Source organism: Eumetopias jubatus, unplaced genomic scaffold (assembly GCF_037043125.1).
Source record: "Eumetopias jubatus isolate StellerSeaLion01/CBP00866 unplaced genomic scaffold, mEumJub1_p1.0 scaffold_1, whole genome shotgun sequence".
Classification (NCBI taxonomy): domain Eukaryota; kingdom Metazoa; phylum Chordata; class Mammalia; order Carnivora; family Otariidae; genus Eumetopias; species Eumetopias jubatus.
Window position 1 is genome coordinate 64,612,766 of NW_028274807.1, and position 23,037 is coordinate 64,635,802.

The window sequence follows — 23,037 nt, forward strand, 5'->3', positions numbered from 1 at the left end:
AATAAGTGAATTACAGAATAGAAAAGCAATTGAAAAAAAAAAATCAATGAAACCAAAAGTTGATTTGTTAAAAAAAAAAAATCAAGAAAACTGACAAACCTTTGGTTAGACTGACCAAGGGATTAAAAAAAAAAAAGACTCATTATGAAAATCAGGAATGAAAGAGGGGACATCACAACTGACCTTAAAGAAATAAAAAAAAAATTAAGGGAAAAGTATGAAAAACTTTGTGTAAGTTAACTTAGATAAAATGAACAAAATACCAAAATGGACAAAAGAAAACACAGAAAATCTAAATACACCTATTACAAGTAAAGAAACTGAATTAGTAATTTTAAAACTTCCCACAGAAAGTGCCCAGGTATATAGATGGCTTCATTGGAGAAAACTACCAAACTTTCAAGGAAGAATTAATACCAGTTCTTCACAAAAACCTTCACAAAAAAAAAATAGAAGAGGAAAACACTTCCCAATTCATTCTATGAAGCCAGTATTACCCTGATACCAAAACCATCATGGGGTGGGGGGCAGGTGTGGACACACAAGAGACTACTAATCAATATCCATTATGAATATAGATGCAAAATTCCTCTAAAAAACTACTGTTCAGCAATGTATAAAATGATTATACACCATGATCAAATGGGATTAATTTCAGAAATGCCAAGTAGGTTTCAGCATTCAAAAAATTAACGTAAATCACCTTAGTAATAGAATAAAGGACAAAAAACACACGATCATTTCAACAGATGGAAAGATAAAGAGCATTTGACAAAATTCAACATTTCATGAAATGCTAAATAAACTATGAATAAAAGTACCTTAAACCTGATAAATGACATCTACAAAAAACCCACAGCTAACATCATACTTAAAAAGAACGACTAAATACTTTTTCCCCTCTAAAATCAAGAACAAGTAAGGATGTTTGCTTTCATCTCTTCTCAACCTTGTCCTGGAGGTTCTAGCCAGGGCAGTGGCAAGAAAAAGAAAATAAAAGGCACCCAAGATATTATATTTTGATAAAAAGGTCAATTCATCAATTAGATATAACTATTATATACACATAATGTACCAACAACAGAATCTCAAATATATAAAGCAAAAACTGATAGAATTGAAGGAAGAAAAAAATTCTACAATAGTTGGAGACTTTAATACACCACTTTCAATAATGGACAGCACATCTAGATAAAAGAGCAATACAGAAATAAAAGATCTGAACATCATAAACCAAAAGGATATCTATCTATCTATCTATCTATCTCTTTACATCCCTAAACAGAAGATTACACATTATTCTCAAGTACACATAGGATATTATCCAGAATAGGCCATATATTAGGCAACAAAACAAATCTCAATAAATTTAAAATGAATGAAATCATATGAAGTATCTTCTCCAACAATAACAGAATGAAACCAGAAATCAGTAACAGAAGGAAAAAAAAATTACAAATGTGTGGAAAATAACCATCACTCTAAACAACCAACAGGACAGAGAGAAAATTACACAACAGGCTCTGAAAAAAGAAACACTAGAATACACTCGAGATACATGAAAACAAAAATCCAACATACCACCCTCTGAGTGCTATCTTCACTGCACTCAGTGGGCGATCTAGAGTTTGCCTACATTAAGAAAGAAGATTTCAAGTCAATAACCTAACTTTACATCCTGAAGAACTGGAAGAGAAGAGGAAACTAAACCTAAAGCTAGCTAAAGGAAGGAAAACAGACCAGAAATAAATAGAGACCAAAAAATTCAAGAAAATCAAAAGTTGATTCTTTGGAAAGCTCAAAAAAACTGATAAACCTTTAGCTAGATTGACAAAAAGACACAAAAAACTAACATCAGAACTGAAAATGAGGGTATTACTACTGACCTTACAGAAATAAAAAGGACCATAGCAGAATACTATGAATGAATGTGTGCCAACAAATTAGATATCCTAGATGAAATCAATAAATTCAAGGAAACACACCAAATATTAAACTAACTCAAGACAAAATACAAAATCTCAACAAACCTATATAAGAAGTAGAGAATGAATCAATCAGTAATCAAAAACTTCCCAAAAAGTAAAGTCCAGGACCAGATGGTTTCAACGGTAAATTCTAACAAACTTGTAAAGAATTAACAATTCTTCACAAACTCTTCCAAAAAAACAGAAGAGTTTAGGTGTTTAGATTAATGCCTGGGGTATACTAAGCATCACACAAGTTTTGGCTATTATCATCACTACTACTACTATTATTGTCCTAAAACAAAAGGCTATTTATTCTTCTCTAAAAATTCTCAAAAGTAGACACTGTACAAGCTCTCCTTATTTAGCAATAATTACTGAGATATTTTTAAATGTTACATTTCTAATACACTGCTCCTGCACAAATAGACATTCTATGCTAAATAGTACAGCATTCTATACAGACCCTGGAGAAAGACTGCCTAGAGCGGACTCCTAATTTTGCCACTCAGTAGCTGTATGACCCTCAGGTAACTTACTTAACTGCAAGTGCCTCAGTTTCTTCTTCTATAAAATGGGGGATAATAACAGTACTGATTCTTCACTGGGTAGCTATAAGGTTTAAGTGATTTATAAAGTACATGTAAAGTGCTGAGTGCAACATCTGATGCACAGCAAATGCAATATATATTTGCTATTAAACAATAATTTGTAAAGTAGTAAGTTAAATGTTTATTAAGTGTTAATAATATGCCAAGTGCTGCAATAAAGCACTTAAACATTATTACACTTTTTTCTTACAAAATCCCTACTGTACAGATGAGAAGGGGAAAAAGGCTTACTAAGGTAAATATCTTGCCTAGTCATACTGCTATCAAGTGGCAGAACTGGGATGTAAACCCAGCTACAAAGCCAGAGCTCTTTAATTTTCAGAATAGATTCATCCCTACCCTTCCCTCTCCAGGGCTAGTGACAAACACATAATCAAGCACAGCATTCTTCTCTCTGATCCCAGAAGCAGTGGTAGAATCTTCTCCTGCACACAGCCCTCTACACAGTTACTATCAATAGAACAAAGTTGGTATGAGGAATGAAATCAATTTGTCATCCTTGCTATTTAAACTGACTCTCACATAAGTAGAGGGAGAGATTTTTTTTTTTTAAGGAAGGCTATTTATTATTTAAGTAATCAATCTATGATGAACACAGGTAAAATATTTTCACATGTATGGTTACTTATAGAAATTTTTCTTTAAAAAAATTAAATAAAATTTGAAGCTCCTATAAAGACACAATGTGGTTTGCATACTATGTCTATCCTTCAGAATCCTAGGGTTCTACAGAGGTGAGGTACAACTCAGGAAAGACAATGTCAGCTGGTCCCATACCCTAGTTTCAACCAAAGCAACTTTACTTTCTATCTGTTTTATTTATAGAATAGGGTTCTTCATAAAATTTTATTTAGGGGCAAAGGAGCTTCCATTGCCAAATACTGATATTGAAAAAAAACACAAACTCAGAATTCACAAAAGTATTATAAGCCTGACTTTCAAAACATTCAAAAATCCCCATTTTTGTCTGGTCAAGGAGAAAGTGCCACTTTTTCTGAACTAAATTAGAGTTACTAAAACCTACTGGGTAATCTAAAGTATACTAATTGACTACATGATGCTCTAGTTACTATAGCAAACACTAATAATTCCAACCAGAAGACTATGACTAAGACTAATTAGGTCACACCTCTGGTCTCTGTCCTGACTTAATTCCCCCTTCTTTTAGTTACTCTCTTTAGTCCTTTCCCCAGTTATATGCTAAAAGCTGATTATTTACAATCCCTAAAGAAAACAGTCTTTAAAATGGCAGAGTGGAGCAAAATAAAGACAAGTTCACCAAAACAGATGTAACATTTCAGTCAAACTGTGGTCAGTGGAAATATTTGCCAAATATTCCAGTAATCCTACTCTAACTTCACCCAGAGCTGAAGAGTGCTTATGGACAAAAATTATGATGAAGCCCTGGGGTAGCTTAGCTATAATTTTAAAATTAAAAATCACAATGGGGGAATAGTTAGGGAGTATTATGCAGTTCAATAACTCAGTGGAATATTATATAGCCAATAACTACAAATACTATGAGGCAACATGGAAAGTTTTATGAGATCTTCAAAGTTTGTAAGGTCATAAATAATTATTCACACAAATAGGTAAAACATGTACAAATGAAATAAGATAGATAGATAGATAAACAGATACATAGATAATGTAGAAGTCAAAAGTCAGGATGGTGAGTGAAAAATTTTTCTTCTTTAAAATCTTCCAAAAAGTGAGTAATAGAGGCTCAAAAAGAGAAACACCAAGAAAGAGAATGAAGAAGGCTCAGGACAGATGAGAATCCATACAAAGACTCAGAAGGATCAGATATTCAAAGAAAGATGGGTAGAAACCCAACAAAAGAGGAGTACAGAAAACCAAGAGAATGAGGTTAAAATCCATATAGGAAGGAAATGAGATAGACAGACAGATACCAGAGTTGAAGAGGGAAAAGAAATCTGAGGGGGTGACACAGACCAAAAGAGAGGGACAGAACCTCAGAGACCAAAAGAGAGAAACCTAGAGCACAGAGTGAAAGAAGCAGAAACCTGTAAAGTAGACAGAGACAAAAGGCATAAAAGAGACTGGGAAAATGGCAGAGGGAGAAATGAGGACAACAATAAAAGAGAGTTATGAAATATTTCCATATACATCAACCAAGTCTTTCACCCTTATAATCCTGAAACACTGAATTCTTCTCTTTCTCATCCTCAACAATTTCTAAAACCATCCCCCTAATTGCCGCCTCACATCTCCTTTAGGCTCATGTTCTGACCACTGATCTCCTGTCCAGATGTTCCCCTAAGCTCTCTAACACCTGGAAAAGAAACTCTTCATGGGGTTTTGAATCCCAGTCTCTTCACAGAGGTTTTTTTGTTTTGTTTTTGTTGTTTTTACTGCTTTGCCCTAGACAAAACCTGGATCCCACCCAAAGGCACTGGCTTCCTTGCAGTTTCCCAAATGAAGACGGTTCTCATATTCTAGGACCAGAAGGCAATACTTGGCAAGCTGCTGGCTCTTTACCCTCCTGGTCTCAAACATCCCCTTCTCTCTCTTCCCAGAACTCCGAAGAGCTCTACCACATGGCTACATAACAACCTTGTCAATATGCTTTCTCTGCTTAGCACCCCACCCCCCGCTGTCAGCCACCACTACCACCTATGAAATCATACATGTATCTATCTAATGGGCATTCTATTTGCATGTCCCAAAGTCATCTGGAACTATTATTATTTCCTCCCCCAAAACTCTTCTAATATATACACATAGGCAGGACATAATGCTTCTGTTAGAAAAATGCTTACCTAATAGAGGACTGTCATATTCAGAGAGAAATCATCTTTAAAGATTTGTAAGAATTTCCTATGACATTTAGATCCTTTTCTAAAAGGTAGTTCTAAGTTCATTCTCAGTAACCTACTCTTAAGAGTTAGAACTGATACTTACAAACCTGAGCTCTCAACCCGAGAGCAGAACCCATCTTCTCATATGGGACGTATTAATTTACTACCTGGTCTCTTGAGTGATGTTAGCCCTCTCAGAACAATTCAGAAGAATGGAAGTGGAGATCATGAGTAGGGCAAGAAGAAATCATCTTTTTGGTGGCTAGAAGACTATGGGAGGTCCTGACCCTCCCATATGCAGTATTTCTGCATATCTTCAGAAAACCTTCCTTTTTTGTTAAGGAAGGATCATTATTTTCAGCAATATATCACAACTTTTCTTTCTATTTTTTTTTAAATGAAGCTATCCAAAATTAAGAGGAATCTTTATTTTTTTCATTTCAGAAATTTATAAAGCTCAAGAGAAAGGTCTGAGATAAATAAAACATTAGAAAGCACATTTCTTTTTTATAATAGGGGTTCGGTGTCCTTCTGGTTAACCTCCCTTAATGACTTCTCAATTGCTCTTTATCTGTAAGACCATTTATGATAATAAGCAGCTCTGAACAGCAGCAGGGAGGAAAATCCACCCTCTGGGGTACACAGATAACAGTCCAGTGTCACTCCCAAGGCAGGATTAAGTGAGGGTGAGGGCAGACTGTGATCAAGGCTTTCACCAGACCAAAACCAGATAGGTAAACCTTTTGATGCTGCCACAAATAGAGCCTTATATTCAAAAGTTTGATTCTTCCTTTTCTGTTCTTCATCTTTGTAAGCATTAAATGAGTTAATATTTGTAAAGTGCTAAAAACAGTGTCTGCTGTAGAGGGAAAGCTATATAAATAAAGTAATCATGAGAAAATGTTTAAGGGCTTTGAAAGGAGGCCTCTGCAAACCAATCTCCATGTAATCTATTGGTTCATGGAACAAATAATTCTGACCTTTACTTTCTCCCTGGGGTATTATAATGTCTAGCATCTAATAACAAAAAGTCATGAGGATGCAAAATTCCATTATAAGAGTGCTGTGAATGTAACAGATGTTCCATAATTTTATTTGGGAAGGGACAGGAAAAAGTAAAGACATGTCAAAACGGATACGTTAAAGACATAATAGGCTGTTTGCTAGGTTAAAAAAAAAAAAAGTAGGCATGAACCTCATAACTGGCTTTCGAAACAAAAGAGCTCAAATACTTACAAGGGCTTACAGTCCCAAATACAAACACCTGAGAAACAAGAGTCACTAAGGAGCCAATTTGCTAATTATGGTTGCTAAAACTATGACTGACACAAACACATACAAATATTTAACATTTATATATCTATAGGAGGTATATCACAATTGTGGCTTAATACATAGGTATCTTCCCATATTATAGGATGACATGAAAAAAAGAACTTCTAAGGAAATAATCTAAATAAAATTTAATGGAAAATGGTTAAGCACTGGTACACTGGGAAATAGTTATATGAAGTAAAAAGAATACTGTGCTTAGAAATCAAGAGGAATTTCGAATCTAGGAACTTCAGATAGTATATACCAGAAATCTGAAGTCCAAAATATCAAATGGTCAGGGCGCCTGGGTGGCTCAGTCAGTTAAGCGGCTGCCTTCATTCAGCTCAGGTCATGATCCCAGGGTCCTGGGATCGAGTCCCACATCAGGCTGCCTGCTCCGCGGGGAGCCTGCTTCTCCCTCTCCCTCTGCCTGCCTCTCTGCCTACTTGTGCTATTTCTCTGTCAAATAAGTAAATAAAATCTTAAAAAAAAAAAAATCAAATGGTCTTATCCAAAGTCGTGTTTGTTTAGCCAAAAAGATTAAGTGGTTTATTATTTGCCCTGCCCTCTCACCCCAAACCAGTGAAGCAGAAATGTAAGGAAATACTGAATCTGGGAAGGGACAGTGAACAGGCAGAAAGAAGCAGGTAAAAAAGAAGAAACTAACTTTCTGTGCTTCCAAACTCCAGTGAGCACAATGACATCAGTTATTGTCATCATCTGAATGGAAAGACCAAAAAAGGGCCAGGGATACACAGCACAAAGTCTCCTTTAATTATCCTTTGCTTTCACAAAATTAAATGTGATCACAAATAGTGACCACTTAAAACAAGCTCTGTAATATTACACCTTTCTTTTTCCCTCGCCAAAGGTAGGTTAAACTTGCCTCCCACTCTTTAAGTCTCATTCTGGTCCTACCAAAGTCTTCCTGTTTCCCATTTCCCTCCAGTACTTCCACTTAAATTCCACATAATTCCACTTAAATTCCACATAATTTTCCACTCTCTAATAAACAGGTGGAACTATCATGGGAGCGGCTCCAGAAGCACATAAGGAACAGAGAAGGTTTAAAATATATATACGTATGTATAAAGAACTAAAGACGGATATTCGAAAAAAGAAAATTCTTAAAAATTCATTCCCTTTATTATTTCATAAACAATTTCTGATATAACTAATGATATTCAATGATTGTATCTTGAGCTCAGAATCACTAGGGCCTGTGTTTTAGAGTTCTTCCATTCAATTAGCAAAACTGTTCTGCTAGTTGTGCTAAGGTGGGGGGTAGGGTGGAGAATGATGACTATTTTTAGAAGAATAACAAGTCTATCACAATATTCAGTACACACTTTCTGCAAGACCTACCTTCTCACCACTTGAGTAGAAGAAATAACGCAATCGGACTATGTTACAGTGATCTAGCTTTCTCATGATTTGGAGCTCTCGGTTCTGAAAAGGAAACACATGAAAATATTTTTTAAAGGATAAATGCTATTCACCATATTGACTAAGATTCTAAGAACTCATAACATTAAACACTACAAAGAGCAGGCTATAGATATGTTACTAAAAAGTATGGTCTAGGGGGTGGGGGCCTGGGCAAAATAGGTAAAGGGGATTAAGAGGTACAAACTGCCCACTGTAAAATAAGTAAGTCATGGGGATGAAAGTAAAGCATAGGGAATATAGTCTATAATACTGTAATACACTTATCATGGTGAGAATTTCGTAAGTGTTGTACAATCACTACATTGTACACCTGAACTTAATTTTTAATATTATGTCAGCTATACTTTAATTAAAATTTTTAAAAATTAAAAATTAAAAAATAAAAAAAATTTAAACAAAATAAAAAGTATGGTCTATAGACCAATGCTGACCTGCAACCTATTTGTTACTAGTCTATGTTACTAGTCTACTACTTTCTGCTACTCTGCAGTAAGAAAAATACAGAAATTGAGAATAAGTGCTTAGAATGTTTTATAGCAATTTGATAGAATAATTTCATATCTGTGAATCTTGTAATGAAGAGTGGGGCCTATATTTTGTATTTTTTTAAATTTCACTTTTCTAGTAACTGATTTCTATTGTATTTTTAAAAAATATCAGTCTTTGATGAACTGGAAATTTTTTTTTTAAAGATTTTATTTATTTGACCCAGAGAGAGACAGCGAGAGAGGGAACACAAGCAGGGGGAGTGGGAAAGGGAGAAGCAGGCTTCCCGCCCAGCAGGAAGCCCAATGCGGGGCTTGATCCCAGGACCCTGAGATCATGACCTGAGCTGAAGGCAGTCGCTTAACCAACTGAGCCACCCAGGCACCCCTGAACTGGAAATTTTTAAAACTAGTATTTCACCACTAATAGCTTGAGAAGCAGTGTGTATAGTATTTAAGAGATATCTGGAATAAGCTATTAGTAATGTAATCTTTTGCAACTATAATAAAAATCAAACTTCTCACTCAACAAATGAATTTGGGTGCAAAGAGCTCTTACAAGCCCTCCTAACTTCCAAGATACAGTGTAAAAAAAAAAAATCTGAGAGCCCATAAGAAGGGCTCAGTTGCTAAATTAAAATATGGCATACTAGAAACTGTGCAGTCCTGATAAATTTACAGACCACACAAATAACTTTTTCCTTTGGGGAATTTCAAAGTTATGTTCATTCTTCATGAAAACACTAAATAATGACTTCCTAACAATGTAAGTTTTTGCAGTAATAAATGAAGAGTATATATTAACAAAGAAGATAAATTCCAAAAATATACTTGGCTATCAGAAGTCCAGTAAATAAAGGCCAAATTACATAACACAGAGAAAACATTACAAAGTACTAGCTATGTGGACAGGAAATATAAAATTTCAAAATTTTGGAAGGGCTATAAAACATAGTTATATACCTGGGAATCTGGAAGGAAAAATGCTTTTTGGTTAGGAACAAAGGGCCAAAAAAAGAGGGGCTGGGGATTGCACAGCAGATGAGGAACCTCGTAAGCAGAACTATTCTAGAGCAGAGTGGGCTCCAGTTCTTAGAAGATGGTACCAGAAATACGCAAATTGTTTCTCTTCCTCTAGAATCTTCCAACTGGCTCTCTGATTGTTCTAGCATGTCATCTCAGGGAAATTAAAAACTCGAAAGGACTATCCTCTATCCCTTTAAATGGACTGTGAGAGCTGGGTTCATGTACAGTGATATTTAAAATTCTTTTATAGGGGCACCTGGTAAGAGCTGACTCTTTTAAGCAGCTGACTCTTGATACCAGCTCAGGTCACGATACCAGGGTCCTGGGATGGAGCCCCACGTCAGGCTCCGCACTCAGTGGGGAATCCGCTTAAGGATTCTCTCTCCCCCTCTCCCTCTGCCCTTCCCTCCACTCATGCTCTCTCTCAATAAATAAATCTTTTTTAAAAAATAAAATTCTTTTATAGAACATCAATCTTTCATCCCATTACTTGTTATAAAATGTTTATAGCTGAAGCAATAAACAAAAACTCAGACAGTACAGTATTATTCCTTTAATAAAGATAACAACTCAAGTCACATTCTGAGTTTTAACTGTGACAGAGAACACAAAAAAACTTTACCAATTTCAAAACTGTGTCTATTTGCATTTTAAACTGATGCTAAGTCTAGAAGTATGTCTATACTTTGCCAGTTCACATCTATATGGATAGTTTTGTGGAAGAACTGCTAGTGTAAGCTAAGACTCACGGCTGTCACAATATATAGACATTAAGATTGTTTTTCAACATAGCCAACTATGTTAAAATAAGCCATTTTTGGGCGCCTGGGTGGCTCAGTTGTTAAGCGTCTGCCTTCGGCTCAGGTCATGATCCCAGGTTCCTGGGATCGAGTCCCACATCGGGCTCCCTGCTCCGCGGGAGGCCTGCTTCTCCCTTTCCCACTCCCCCTGCTTCTGTTCCTGCTCTCGCTATCTCTGTCAAATAAATAAAATCTTAAAAAAAAAAATAAGCCATTTTTCCAGACTCATTAACCAAGTTATAAAAGAGAACTATTAAATTCTCAGGTAACAGAAGTTGTATAAGTTTATGTATACTATCTTTTACCAGAAAGAATGCATAAGTGAAGCAAATACATGGACCTAAATATTCATCTACCCTTACTCTTTTGACATATTCTATTCTTTTTAAAGTCTTAAATTTTCTCATTTTAAAATTTCCTAAAAGGTCTAAAATATAAGTTTCATAGAGCAACATTTATAAGTATTAATCATGCCAACATTAGGCAAACAGAGTTAATGCCTGAATGCACTTAAACATACAACTATCACAAGCCTAGCCATTGTTACTAAGTCATTCTTTAATAATTCACTAATGACAAACTAATTCTATAGAAAACAGTTATTCTACAAATACTGTACACCTATTCTATGCCAGGCATCGTCCATAATGTTAAGGATATGGCAGTGAACAAGACTAAGTTCCTATCTTCATGAAACTTACAGTCTATGGAGGACAGTGAGGAAGAAGCAATATATTTTCACATAGCTTAAGGAGATAGAGCATGATATAGACAAGGAGTTGTATTTTGGATAGGGAAGTCAGAATACACCTCACAAAGGAGGTAAGATCGGAACACAAACCTGAATGATATGATGATGAGAACCATGTGAAGGTATGGGGGAAGAGCAATGCAGTTTATAGGAACCTCCAAATGTGAACAGCTAGAGGTGGACATGACATATTCAAGAAATAGCTAAAGAGTAATGTGATTGAGTAAAGGAAGAGAAGAAAAGTTCAGAGAAGGTAGGCAGGCGGTATGTCTATAAACTCTTTTAATCATGGTAAGAAACTGAGTTTCACATTAAATGTAAAGGAAAGCCAATGTTTTGTTCAGGAAAATGACATAATCTGATTTACCCTTTTAAAAGATCATTCTAAAAACTCTTGAAGAGAATAAATTTGATGGGGAAAGTGGTTCAAGAGTTCTGTTTTCCATCTATTAAGTTTGAAATGTTTACTAGCCGTCCAAATGAAAATACTATGAGGCTCAAGGTAGAAGTTGAAGCTGGAAATATGCATCAGGGGGTCATCTTCATAAAGGGAACTTAAAGCAAGGGAACCCAATGGTATCACCCAGGGAAGAAGTTTAGACCAAAATACATAAATTAATATTCAGAGGTACGAGAGAGGGGGTATAGCTCAGGGGAAGAGTATTTGACTGAAGAGGTACGAGAGGAGTGGATCACGTGGCAAAGTAATGAAGTAAGACGAAAAACAGGAGATAGTATTATCTTAGAAGCCAATTAAAAAAAGTTTTCAGAAAAAGGGGAGTGACCATTTATGCCGAAAGCTGCTGAAAGGTTGATTAAGATGAAAACAGAAAACTGATAATTGGAAAGGATAAATGCAGGATGCCAGTGACTCTTAATAAAAGTGGCTTCAGTAGAACAGTAGTTAACAAAAGCCTGACCAGAGTGAATTAAAGTGGGCCTGGAAGACACGGGGGAAGGAGTAAGAAGTTAGAAAGTTTAAATAGAGGCAATATTTCCAGCTATCGTGGAATAAAGAGATTGGTAAATCCGTCGCCCCACAAAACACCTATAACAAGGACAACATTGTAGGGGTGCCTGGGTGGCTTAGTTGGTTAAGTGTCTCTTACTCTCAGTTAGGTCATGGTCTCAGGGTCCTGATCCAGCTCTGGGTTGGGCTCCTTGCTCAGTGGGGAGTCTGCTTCAGATTTTCTCTCTCTTCCTCTGCCCCTCCCCCACTCCCGCTTGCACATGTGGGCATAAGCTCTCTCCCTCCCTCCCTCAAAATAAAGCTTAAAAAAAAAAAAAAAGGACTATACTGTAGAAAACAACCATTTCAAGGCTCTGGAAATCAATCAAAGGCAACAACAAATCAAGTAGCATTTACTCTTGAAAAACTGCTAGACACTGGAGATGGGACAGTGGGGATCAATGGCTTTTTAAAAAAATTTTATTTTATTATGTTAATCACCATACATTACATCATTAGTTTTTGATGTAGTGTTCCATGATTCATTGTTTGTGTATAACACCCAGTGCTCCATTCAATACGTGCCCTCTTTAATGCTTATCACCAGGCTAACCCATCCCCCCACACCCCTCCCCTCTAAAACCCTCAGTTTGTTTCTCAGAGTCCATAGTCTCTCATGGTTCGTCTCCCCCTCCGGTTTCCCTTTTTTTTTTTTTTTTTTTTTTAACATATAATTTATTACTTGTTTCAGAGGTACAGGTCTGTGATTCATCAGTCTTTTTTTTTTTTTTAAAGATTTTATTTATTTATTTGACAGAGAGAGACAGCAAGAGAGGGAACACAAGCAGGGGGAGTGGGAGAGGGAGAAGCAGGCCTCCCGCGGAGCAGGGAGCCTGATGTGGGGCTCGATCCCAGGACCCTGAGATCATGACCTGAGCCGAAGGCAGTCGCTCAACCAAATGAGCCACCCAGGCGCCTCTGTGATTCATCAGTCTTAACACAATTCACAGCGTTCACCATGGCACATACCCTCCCCAATGTCTCTCACCCAGGCACCCCATCCCTCCCACCCCCGACCACTCCAACAACCCTCAGTTTGTTTCCTGAGATTTAGAATTCCTCAGATCAGTGAGATCATATGATACATGTCTTTCTCTGATTAACTTCACTTAGCATAATACCCTCTAGTTCCATCCAAGTCATTGCAAATGGCAAGATTCCGGTTTTTTTTTGATGGCTGCATAATATTCCATTGTATATATACCACATCTTCTTTATCCATTCATCTGTTGATGGACATCTAGACTCTTTCCATAGTTTGGCTACTGTGGACATTGCTGCTATAAACACTGGGGTGCACGTACCCTTTTGGATCACTACATTTATATCTTTGGGGTAAATACCCAGTAGGGCAATTGCTGGGTTGTAGGGTAGCTCTATTTTCAACTTTTTGAGGAACCTCCATACTGTTTTCCGGAGTGGCTGCACCAGCCTGCATTCCCACCAACAGTGTAAGAGGGTTCCCCTTGATCAGTGGCCTTTTTGCCAGAGGATGCTCCCATCTCCAACCACCACTGCCCAGCTCAGAGATTGAGGCAATTTTACCAGGGCAAAGTTGGCCATGAAAACGAGGAATTTTGCTTTGAGAGGGGGCTACCATCATTTAGAAAAGAGAGAAAAACCCAATGCCAGTGGCACTGGCAGTAAAAATGGTAAATCTGATAGGAAACAAAGTGAGAAAGCTCACAGCTCTGTTACCCTGAGGATAAAAGTCCCATCTGGGGAAAATGACAGACTTGGCAGAACACTAAAAAATTTAACAGGGAAATCCTGGACATGAGATGCACAGAGGGGCTAAATAACCTCTTCACATATTCCTGGCTGACTGAAAAGCTGTGCACATATACAGGGGAAACCCAATAGGACCTCAGAGAAAAAGCTGAGGCCAACTTAAAAACTGGCCAAATTTTAAATGGATGCCCCCCAACCATGTACAGAATCATCAAAAAATGATGGAAGCCTTATAAACTCAAGATGTTTGAGCACAATCTCTAACCAATAACTGCCTGCCCACTAAACTATACAGAAATAGCCTCTGGAAAAAAAAGAAATCAGGCTAAAAAATTAAAGTTAGAATAAAAAAATTAACACAGAATTTAGGGGCTTCAAACTGTGAAGGTAAAAGATTCTACAGATTAGATGCAGGTAAGTAACAAAAAAAGGGGGAAAAAAAGGAAAATCCCAAAATAACAACCTTAAGGAAGATTTAAAAAATAATCAGAATCCAGAGTTGCTACAATATATTATCTGAAATGTCCAACTGTAAAAATATAAAACAATTTTTAAGAAAGGAATAAAAAATGTGAGACATACAGATAACAGAAAGAACTGACTTACTCTTAGGTTTAAAATGAAAAAAGGAGCTAATAGAAAGTGACTCTGGGTAGACACAGCTGTTGAATTTAGCAGACAAGAATACAAGTAGCTATTCTACTGAAAAAACATAAGGACCTGAAACCACAAAATTCCTAGAAGAAAACATAAGCTGCCTGGCACTGGTCTTAGAAATGATATTCTAGATTTGACAGCAAAAGCAAAGGCAACAACAGCAAAAATAAACAAGCAGAACTACATCAAATTAAAAAGCTTTTGCATAGCAAATAAAACCATCAACAAAATGAAAGGCAACCTATGTAATGGGAGAAAATACTTTCAAATCATATATGAGATAGGGGTTAATATCCAAAATATATAAAGAACTCATACAACTCACCAGCAAAAAAACAAACAAGCCAATTAAAAACTGGGCAAAGACCCGAATAGACATTTTTCCAAAGAACACATACAAATAGCCAACAGGTAAATGAAAAAGTGTTCAACATCACTAATCGTCAGGGAAATGCAAGTCAAAACCACAATGAGATATCACTTCACACCTGTTAGAATGGCTATCATCAAAAAGATAAGAGATAAAGTGGTGATGAGGATGTGGAGAAAAGGAAACCCTTGTGTACTGGTGGTAGGAAATTAAATTGATGCAGCTACTATGAAAAATAGTATGGAGGTTCTTCAAAATATTAAAAACAGAACTACCATGATTCAGCAATTACACTTCTGGGTATATATCCCAAAGTTAAAATCATCATCTTGAAGAGATACCTGTACTCTCATATTCACTACAGCATCATTCATAACAGCCAAGTCAAGCTAAGTGTCCATCAACAGATGAATGGATAAAGAAAATGTGATATAGATAGGAATATCATTCAGCCAGAAAAATGACATCTTGACATTTACAACATGGATGGACCTTGAGGTCATTTTGCTAAGTGCAATAAATCAGACAAGAAAGACAAATACCATATATCACTTATATGTGGAATATAAAAACTCAAATACATACAAAGAGACTAGAAGGGTTGTTACCAGGGGCTGGAGAGTGGGGAAAAGAGATGGTGGTCAGAGTACAAACTTCTAGTTATAACATGAATAAATCCTGAGAATCTCACCTACACCATGGTGACAATAGTTAGTAACACCATACCATATATTTCAAAGTTGCTAAAAGAGTAGATCTTATATGTTCTCAGAACGAAAAGAAATGGTAATTATAAGGTGTGACATCTTAGTTAATGGTGGTGGTAATCATTTTGCAATATGTAAGTACATCAAATGAACATGTTGTGCACCTTAAACAAACACAATGTTATATATCAATTATATCTCAAGAAACCTGGGAAACTTTTAAAATATAGAATAAATATGTTCAAAGAGTTAAGGGAAATCATATATTAAAAATTAAAGAAAAATATGACAATTACACACGTAGGAAATTTCAATAAAGAAATACTAACTTTTTAAACCTGGAAATACTAGAGTTGAAAAGTGTAACAAAGTAAAAGATTCATTATGGGCTCAAGATAAGATTTGAGATGCCATTTAAAAAAAAAATCTGTGAGCTTAAAAACAGAGAAATAAATTATCCAACTGAAAGAACAAAAGGAAAGAAAGACTAGAGAAAAATGAACAGGGCCTCAGAGGCCTCAAGTAGGATAACAGCACACCTACCAACATATGTATAAAGGCAGCATACAAAAAAAGAGGAAAATGAAAAAGGAGAAAAAATATTTGAAGAAATAACTGCTGAAAACTCCTCAAATTTGATGAAAAACACTAATCTACTGACCACAAAGCTTAAGGAGCCCTAAGCTAAATGAACTCCAAAAGGATAAATACAAAGCGATTCACATCTAGGCACATCACTTTTGAACTGAAGCCACAAAGAAAAAAATCATGAAAGCAATAGCAAAAAATGGCTTATAACATACATGGGAAAAATAATACAATAATAGCTGATTAATCATCAGACTGATGAAGGCCAGAAGGCAAAAAATAAGATAAAATAAAACTTAAAAATCCTGGGGCACCTGACTGGCTCAGATGGTTAAGCATCTTCCTTAGGCTCTGGTCATGATCTCCAGGTCTTGGGATCGAGCCCCATGTCAGGTTACCAGCTCAAAGGGAGTCTGCTTCTCCCTCTCCCTCTGCCCCTCCCCCTGCTTGTGCTCTCTGTCTCTCTCTCTCAAATGAATAAATGAAATCGTTTAAAAAAAAAACCTAAAAATCCTGTCAACTAAGAATGGTATATACAGAAAAATTATTCTTCAAACATGAAAGGAAAAATACATTCCCAGATTTATTTTTATTCTTTTGAAGACTTTATTTATTTGAGAGAGAGCACGCGCGCGGACAAGCAGGGGAGCGGCAGAGGGAGAGGGAGAAGCAGGTTCCCCTCTGAGCAAGGAGCCTGACAATGTGGGGCTCGATCCCAGGACCCCAAGATCATGACTTGGGCTGAAGGCAGATGCTTAACCGGCTGAGCCATCCAGGCACCCCCACCCCCAATTTATTTTTTAAGTGGAGAATATTCTACAGTAGAACACCTGACTTTAAGAAATTCTAATCCAAGTTTCTCAGACTGAAAAGAAATGACATCAGGAGGTAATTTGATCCACAAGGAGAAATGAGAGCACCAGAAATGGTAAATATAATTAAAAAAATATAAAGACTGTATACATTTTTTCTTCCCTTAATTTCACCAAATACTTAATTTAAAAAAAGCAATTACAATAACAGTGTATTATTGGGTTTATAACATACATAGATGTAACACGCACAATAATGGTAGAAAAAGAGGGATGGGAAAATGAAGCTATATTGGTGAAAGGGTGCTATGTTTTACTGGAATTAAGTTAGTAAAACCCAAAGCAGAATGATAAACTAAAATGTACACTGTAATTCCTAAAGCAACCACTAAGAAAATAATTTTTGGAAAGCTAAAAAAAAAAGAAAAGAAAAGAAATCAACCCTGGACCTACAATGGTACCTTAAAAAATGAAGGCAATACAGGTGAGCAGAGGAACAAAAACATGAGAGAGAAACAAAACAAAGAGCACCATGGCACAGGTAATTCCCATCCTAACAAAAACTACAAGATATGTAATTAACTAAGCACACAATCAAAAGCAGAGATTGTCAGACTGGATAAGAAAGAAAACTCCAGCTACATTCTTTCTACAGTACACATACTTTAGATTCAAAGTGACAAATAGTTCTTGAAAGGAAAAGGATGGGAAAAGATACACTATGCAAACAGCAACCAAAAGAGATCTGGAGTGGCAATGTTATTAGCAGACAAAGTAAATCCTGAGAGCTAGAGATATTCCCATGTCCTACCAGATAAAGTCTAAATCACTTCATATTATAGTTCCTTCTTATTAGCTTCATCTTATCTTCCACTCATAACCAATGTGATCATAACTAGATTCCACTTCTCTTTCTGACACTATTATTTCATTCCCAATTCTAAGCCACTGATCACACCATCACTGGAATGTTTACACTCTCCCCCCCACTTACCACATTCTACCCATCTTTAAAGTTCCTATTTAACTCCCACCTCTTTGAAAAGGCCATCCCCAGCTGCTCCAACTCACTAATTTCTCTGATCTCTAAATTCTTGCAGCATCTAGAAATATTTTGGAATTTATTATATACTCTCTTGGTTCTTTTTTATTTTTGCAAACTATAGTTCAATGATGTCATATAAAAGAATACTTTTTAAAAAGTACTTTATAGAAATCAGACATATCGCTTCTTGGCCTTTTGGCTAAGATCGAGTATAAGAAATCAGATATTACATTGCAGTGACTGTAGAGAAACACACCCACACCACTTGTCCAACTAACTTACTATGTAAGTGCCTTAACAGGAAAAGCTGAATTTTATATCTTCCTATATCAGCCACAGAGCTCTCAATACTCTGGTTACTTTGTCTTTCACAGAATAAATAACCTGCTTCTGTAATTGCTTCTACCTTACAACTTGCTATAGACTAGTATTTTCCAAATTATGGGTTCAGCCAATCAGGATTGAGAAGGGGGTGGTAAGGAGAAGAGAATAAGAACTTTAATACAGTAAGACTATGGACTTTCTAACCAAACTTATTTCAGTTATTTTTCTGTGCACTGGGTTGCAAAGTAAAATGTATTTCTTACTACAAGATCATAGTTAAAAATTTAAAATCCATTTAAAATCCAACTATATAAAGGCAATTTTTTTCCAATATAGAAAAGATAAAAAATTATAGGTAAACTAAATTCTTATTTACCATTCCCATCTAGAAAAACAGAATAACTGCTCAAGATGGAATAAATACCACACCCATATAAGAAAACCTGAAAGCCACATTTAAAGGAAAAATTTTCCTTTTGGTTTAAGCAACAGTCATTAACATATATCCTCCTCTAAACAGACAGAGGCTATGTTTAATTTTACATCATTTGACACCTCACACTTCAAAAAAAGGAAGGGAAAAAGAAAACCTCCCAAAAGCTAAAAAGCATTGAGTCAAGTGATTCCCAAAAGCGTACTCTATGTACTCTTATATAAAGTTCATTAATGGAAAAGCAAACTTTTAGATGAAGTAACAACCAGCAAGCTTAATAATACTGTGGATATATGGTAGGCAGCCTATGGCTATCATCTTTTCTTCTTCACCAAATTTCATTCTATTGGATCTTTCCTACCACAGAAAGCCCCACTTTCATAAAATATAGTAAAATAGGATTGACTTCAAAAGTTTTGCTTCAAAGACTATTTTTCCAAAACACATCTTCCTCAAAAAAGGATTATCCAGGGGCATCTGAGTGGCTCAGTCAGTTAAACATCCAACTCTTGGTTTTGGCTCAGGTCATGATTTCAGGGTCTTAGGATCGAGCCTCAAGTCGGGCTCACACCCAGCAGAGTCTGCTTGAGATTCTCTCCCTCCCCCACTCTCTATTCATGTGCACGTGCTCTAACAAAATAAATAAATAAAATCTTCTTTAAAAAAGGATCATCCAGAGTTCCATCACCCATCCTTTGTAATCATATTAGGACTGAAAAACTGTTTAATCCATCTCCAAATCTTTGATTACAAAATAAATTCAGATGCCTCCAAAGACCCTACAATTAGCTAGAATATCATCTGAAAATAACTCCACGTGTACAACAATTATTTTGAAGCCAACGATGTGTCAGAACCAGGACTCTGAGTGTATAAAATTCATAGTCCTTAAAGATTTCATATTCTAATGGGTAAGCCAACCCAACATTTATAATACAATGTGAAAACTCTAGCTCACTCAGAAAGTGCTACAGGTAAATGGGGATTGGACCTAAGAAAAATTTGCTTATTAGTACCTTGAAAAATTCTGGAAAGGGTCCTGGTGGAAAGTCTAAAAAGTGTGAATACTACAAGCCATGAAGGACCACTGATCTGCTCTAAGCAAGAGGTTTGTTTGCAAAGATCACTGGTTATGAAAAAAAAGTTTTTAAGGAAGAGTAGATAAATTAAACTAGGACCTGCACTTAGGTAGAAAAAAGTAAAAACAGAAGGAAGAGAATGACAGATCAACTGAGAGGCAGATCAACAGTTTTTTGAGCACCTGCTGCTATAGGTTTGGTAACCAGAAGGAGGAGAGTGATAACTACACCAAGCTTCTGACTCATGTGACTATTAACACGACAGTAGAGTTCACTGGCCTAGGAAGCTGTTTTGGAAGAAAGGAATGAGTTCAGTTTGGGACACCGTTTATTGAAATGACTGAAGGACAGAGAAATGGAAAAGTCCAGAAAGCAATCTGGTATGTTCATCTTATCCTCTAGCAAGAGGTCTAGATGGTTCTTGAAGCCACGGGAGTAGATAAAATTGCCTGTAAAATAAGAAAAAGAAGTAGCCAGAGTCTCCAGCAGCAGACAAGTCTATAAAGGACACTAATAAACTGGTCAGGCAGTATAACCTGGACAGTGGTATCACAAATGCCCCAAGACAGGTAAGACATTCCCAAGAAGATCCTGGAGAATATCAACATGTAGGCAGACAGATGAAAAGGAATCATACAAGAAATTGAGAATGAGCAAGGCTGTAAAAGATGAGCCACCAAAATAATAACCTAGAATAAGGGTCAGAAAACATTTTCTATAAAGGGCCAGATTATAAATACTTTGGCTTGCAGGCTATAGTCTCTGTTGCAATTACTTAACTCTACAGTTATGGTGGAAAAGCAGTCAGTAACAATATGTAAAGGAATTGGCGTGCCTATGTTCCAATAAAACTTTATTTACAAAAATAGGCAACAGGCACACAGTTTGCCATTTCCTGCTCTAAAAGCCAAGGAAAGAAAGTTCCTTATATATTCAATCTCATTCGCACTTAGTACATATACCCTGATATATATAAAATATATATATGTTATATATATTTATCTCATATACAGAGTGGACTTTCTAATATCAAGTAATGTTCTGGAAATTTACAGTAACATTTTTCTTTTACATTACTATAATTAGTATATAAATAAAAACGTAAATTGTAAATTATAGTTATATATACTGCTCAGGCAGGCTTAAAATCTTCTACAAAAAAATCCCAATTTTATAGGAATAATAAACAGGATTCATATATGCGAATTTTCCCCATCAGTCCCACAAACAACTTGTCCAGCACAGAAAGGGGAAAGGAAAGGGAAATAACAGAAAGGATGCCTGGAGAGCCTAAAGGACTTCTATTCCCAGCCAGCTAATATGGACCGAAGTAAATATAAAAGTGAGGGTTCTTAAACGCTTAGTTTTCAGAGGCCTGAGCATGTAAGTCAACTCTAACTTAAATACAACACTGCTTTAACCCTGTATCTTTGAAATATTATTCCATAACAATGATAGTGCCAACAACTACAGGATTACTGAAAATCAAGAGCCAGGTACCCTGCTAAGAACTTTATCTTCCTGACTTCATTTAATTCTCTCCACAAACCTATTAAGTAGACAACACTATCAATCCCCACTTAGAAAGGGGGTGAAGGCATAGTGAGGTTAAGGAATTTGCAGGCAAAGAGCAGGGAACAAGATTTAAGCTAGGTGTGTCAGATTCCTAAGCCCATGTTCTTAACTATCACAACAAAATGTAACTCAATTCCATCAACTATATTTATTACTATATGCTTGAAGAATACAGTGACAACAAAACAGGACCTCAGTATTGAAAGCACTTACAATTGCCTTTAGAGGTATCAAAAAAAAAAGATGTGAGGGGTGCCTGGGTGGCTCAGTCAGTTAAGCGGCTGCCTTCAGCTCAGGTCATGATCCCAGAGTTATGGGAACAAGGCCTGCATCAGGCTCCCTGCTCAATGGGGAGCCTGCTTCTCCCTCTCCCTCTGCTGCTCCCCTTGCTTGTATACTCTGTCAAATAATTAAATTAAAAAAAAATCTTTAAAAAAAAATGATGTGAGAGTTTCGAAAAGATAAAGAACACTTCATTAAATTTAAAAGGTTTTTCATGAAAGCGTACACATAAGTTGGATATTAACTGGCAACTCCTCCATGGAACCATTAGCTTTTCTGAATACATGAACAAAAACTCAAAAACCCTTTTTCCCTCAACTAAAAAGAAACTAGAAAGGAGACATATCATCCAAATACCACCAGAATACAACACAACTAAAATCTCAGGCTACTACAGGGATTATGCTTACATGCTACAATTATGGTTTCCACAAAAATAGATGATCAGTTGGTCACTCTTTGAAATGCTTTCTCCACATTTTCTCCTTCTTCCCTGGCCAAATTCACTGTTTCTTTTACTAGTTCTTCCTAATCTCTCTATTTTCTAAACAATGGAATAGACAGAACTTGGTGTCTCACCTCTTTTCAGCTACCTCTACGATCTCTTCCAGTCTCAGGACTTTAAAGGCGATGACTCCCAAATTTATATCCCCAGACTAGAACTCTCCTATGTACTCCAGGATCTTTTAGCCAACTAACTACATGTCAATTCTTCTGTGTCTAATATGCATCTCAACTCGACATGCCATGAGCAAAATTCCTGATCTTCCTTAAACCTGCTCCACCCAATCCTATCTCAATTACTGACAATTCAACTCTTCTAGCTGTGGAGGTCAAAAATTTTGAAATCTTGAATCTTCTTTCTCTCTGACCTCACATTCAATCTGTCAAGAAATACTGTTGGTTCCACCTTCAAAATATATCCAAAGGGCATGTGGCTGGCTTGGCCAGTAGAACATGCAACTCTTACGAGTTTGAGCCCCATTTTGGGTATAGAGATTACTTAAAAATAAAATCTGAAAAATGTGTGTGTGTGTGTGTATCTCCAAGATTCCAGCAATTGTACTCGTAGGCCTTTACCCCACTGAAATGGAAATTTATGCTCACACAAAAACCTATAAATGAATTTCATAGCTGTATTATTCAGAATAGCTACCAGATGTCTTTCACAGGTGAATGGATAAACAAACCATAGTATAC

At 36.3% G+C, this 23,037-nt stretch overlaps 1 protein-coding gene across 2 annotated transcripts in view; it reads right to left on the reverse strand.

Annotated features, from left to right (window-relative positions):
* Window positions 1-23,037, reverse strand: part of GSK3B (glycogen synthase kinase 3 beta) — a 205,993-nt gene that overhangs the window by 101,796 nt on the left and 81,160 nt on the right. For both annotated transcript variants that reach the window (XM_028110546.2, XM_028110545.2), the window contains exon 3: window positions 8,080-8,163. In XM_028110546.2, the coding sequence (XP_027966347.1) occupies window positions 8,080-8,163 (84 nt within the window). The remainder of the gene's footprint in view (window positions 1-8,079; window positions 8,164-23,037) is intronic.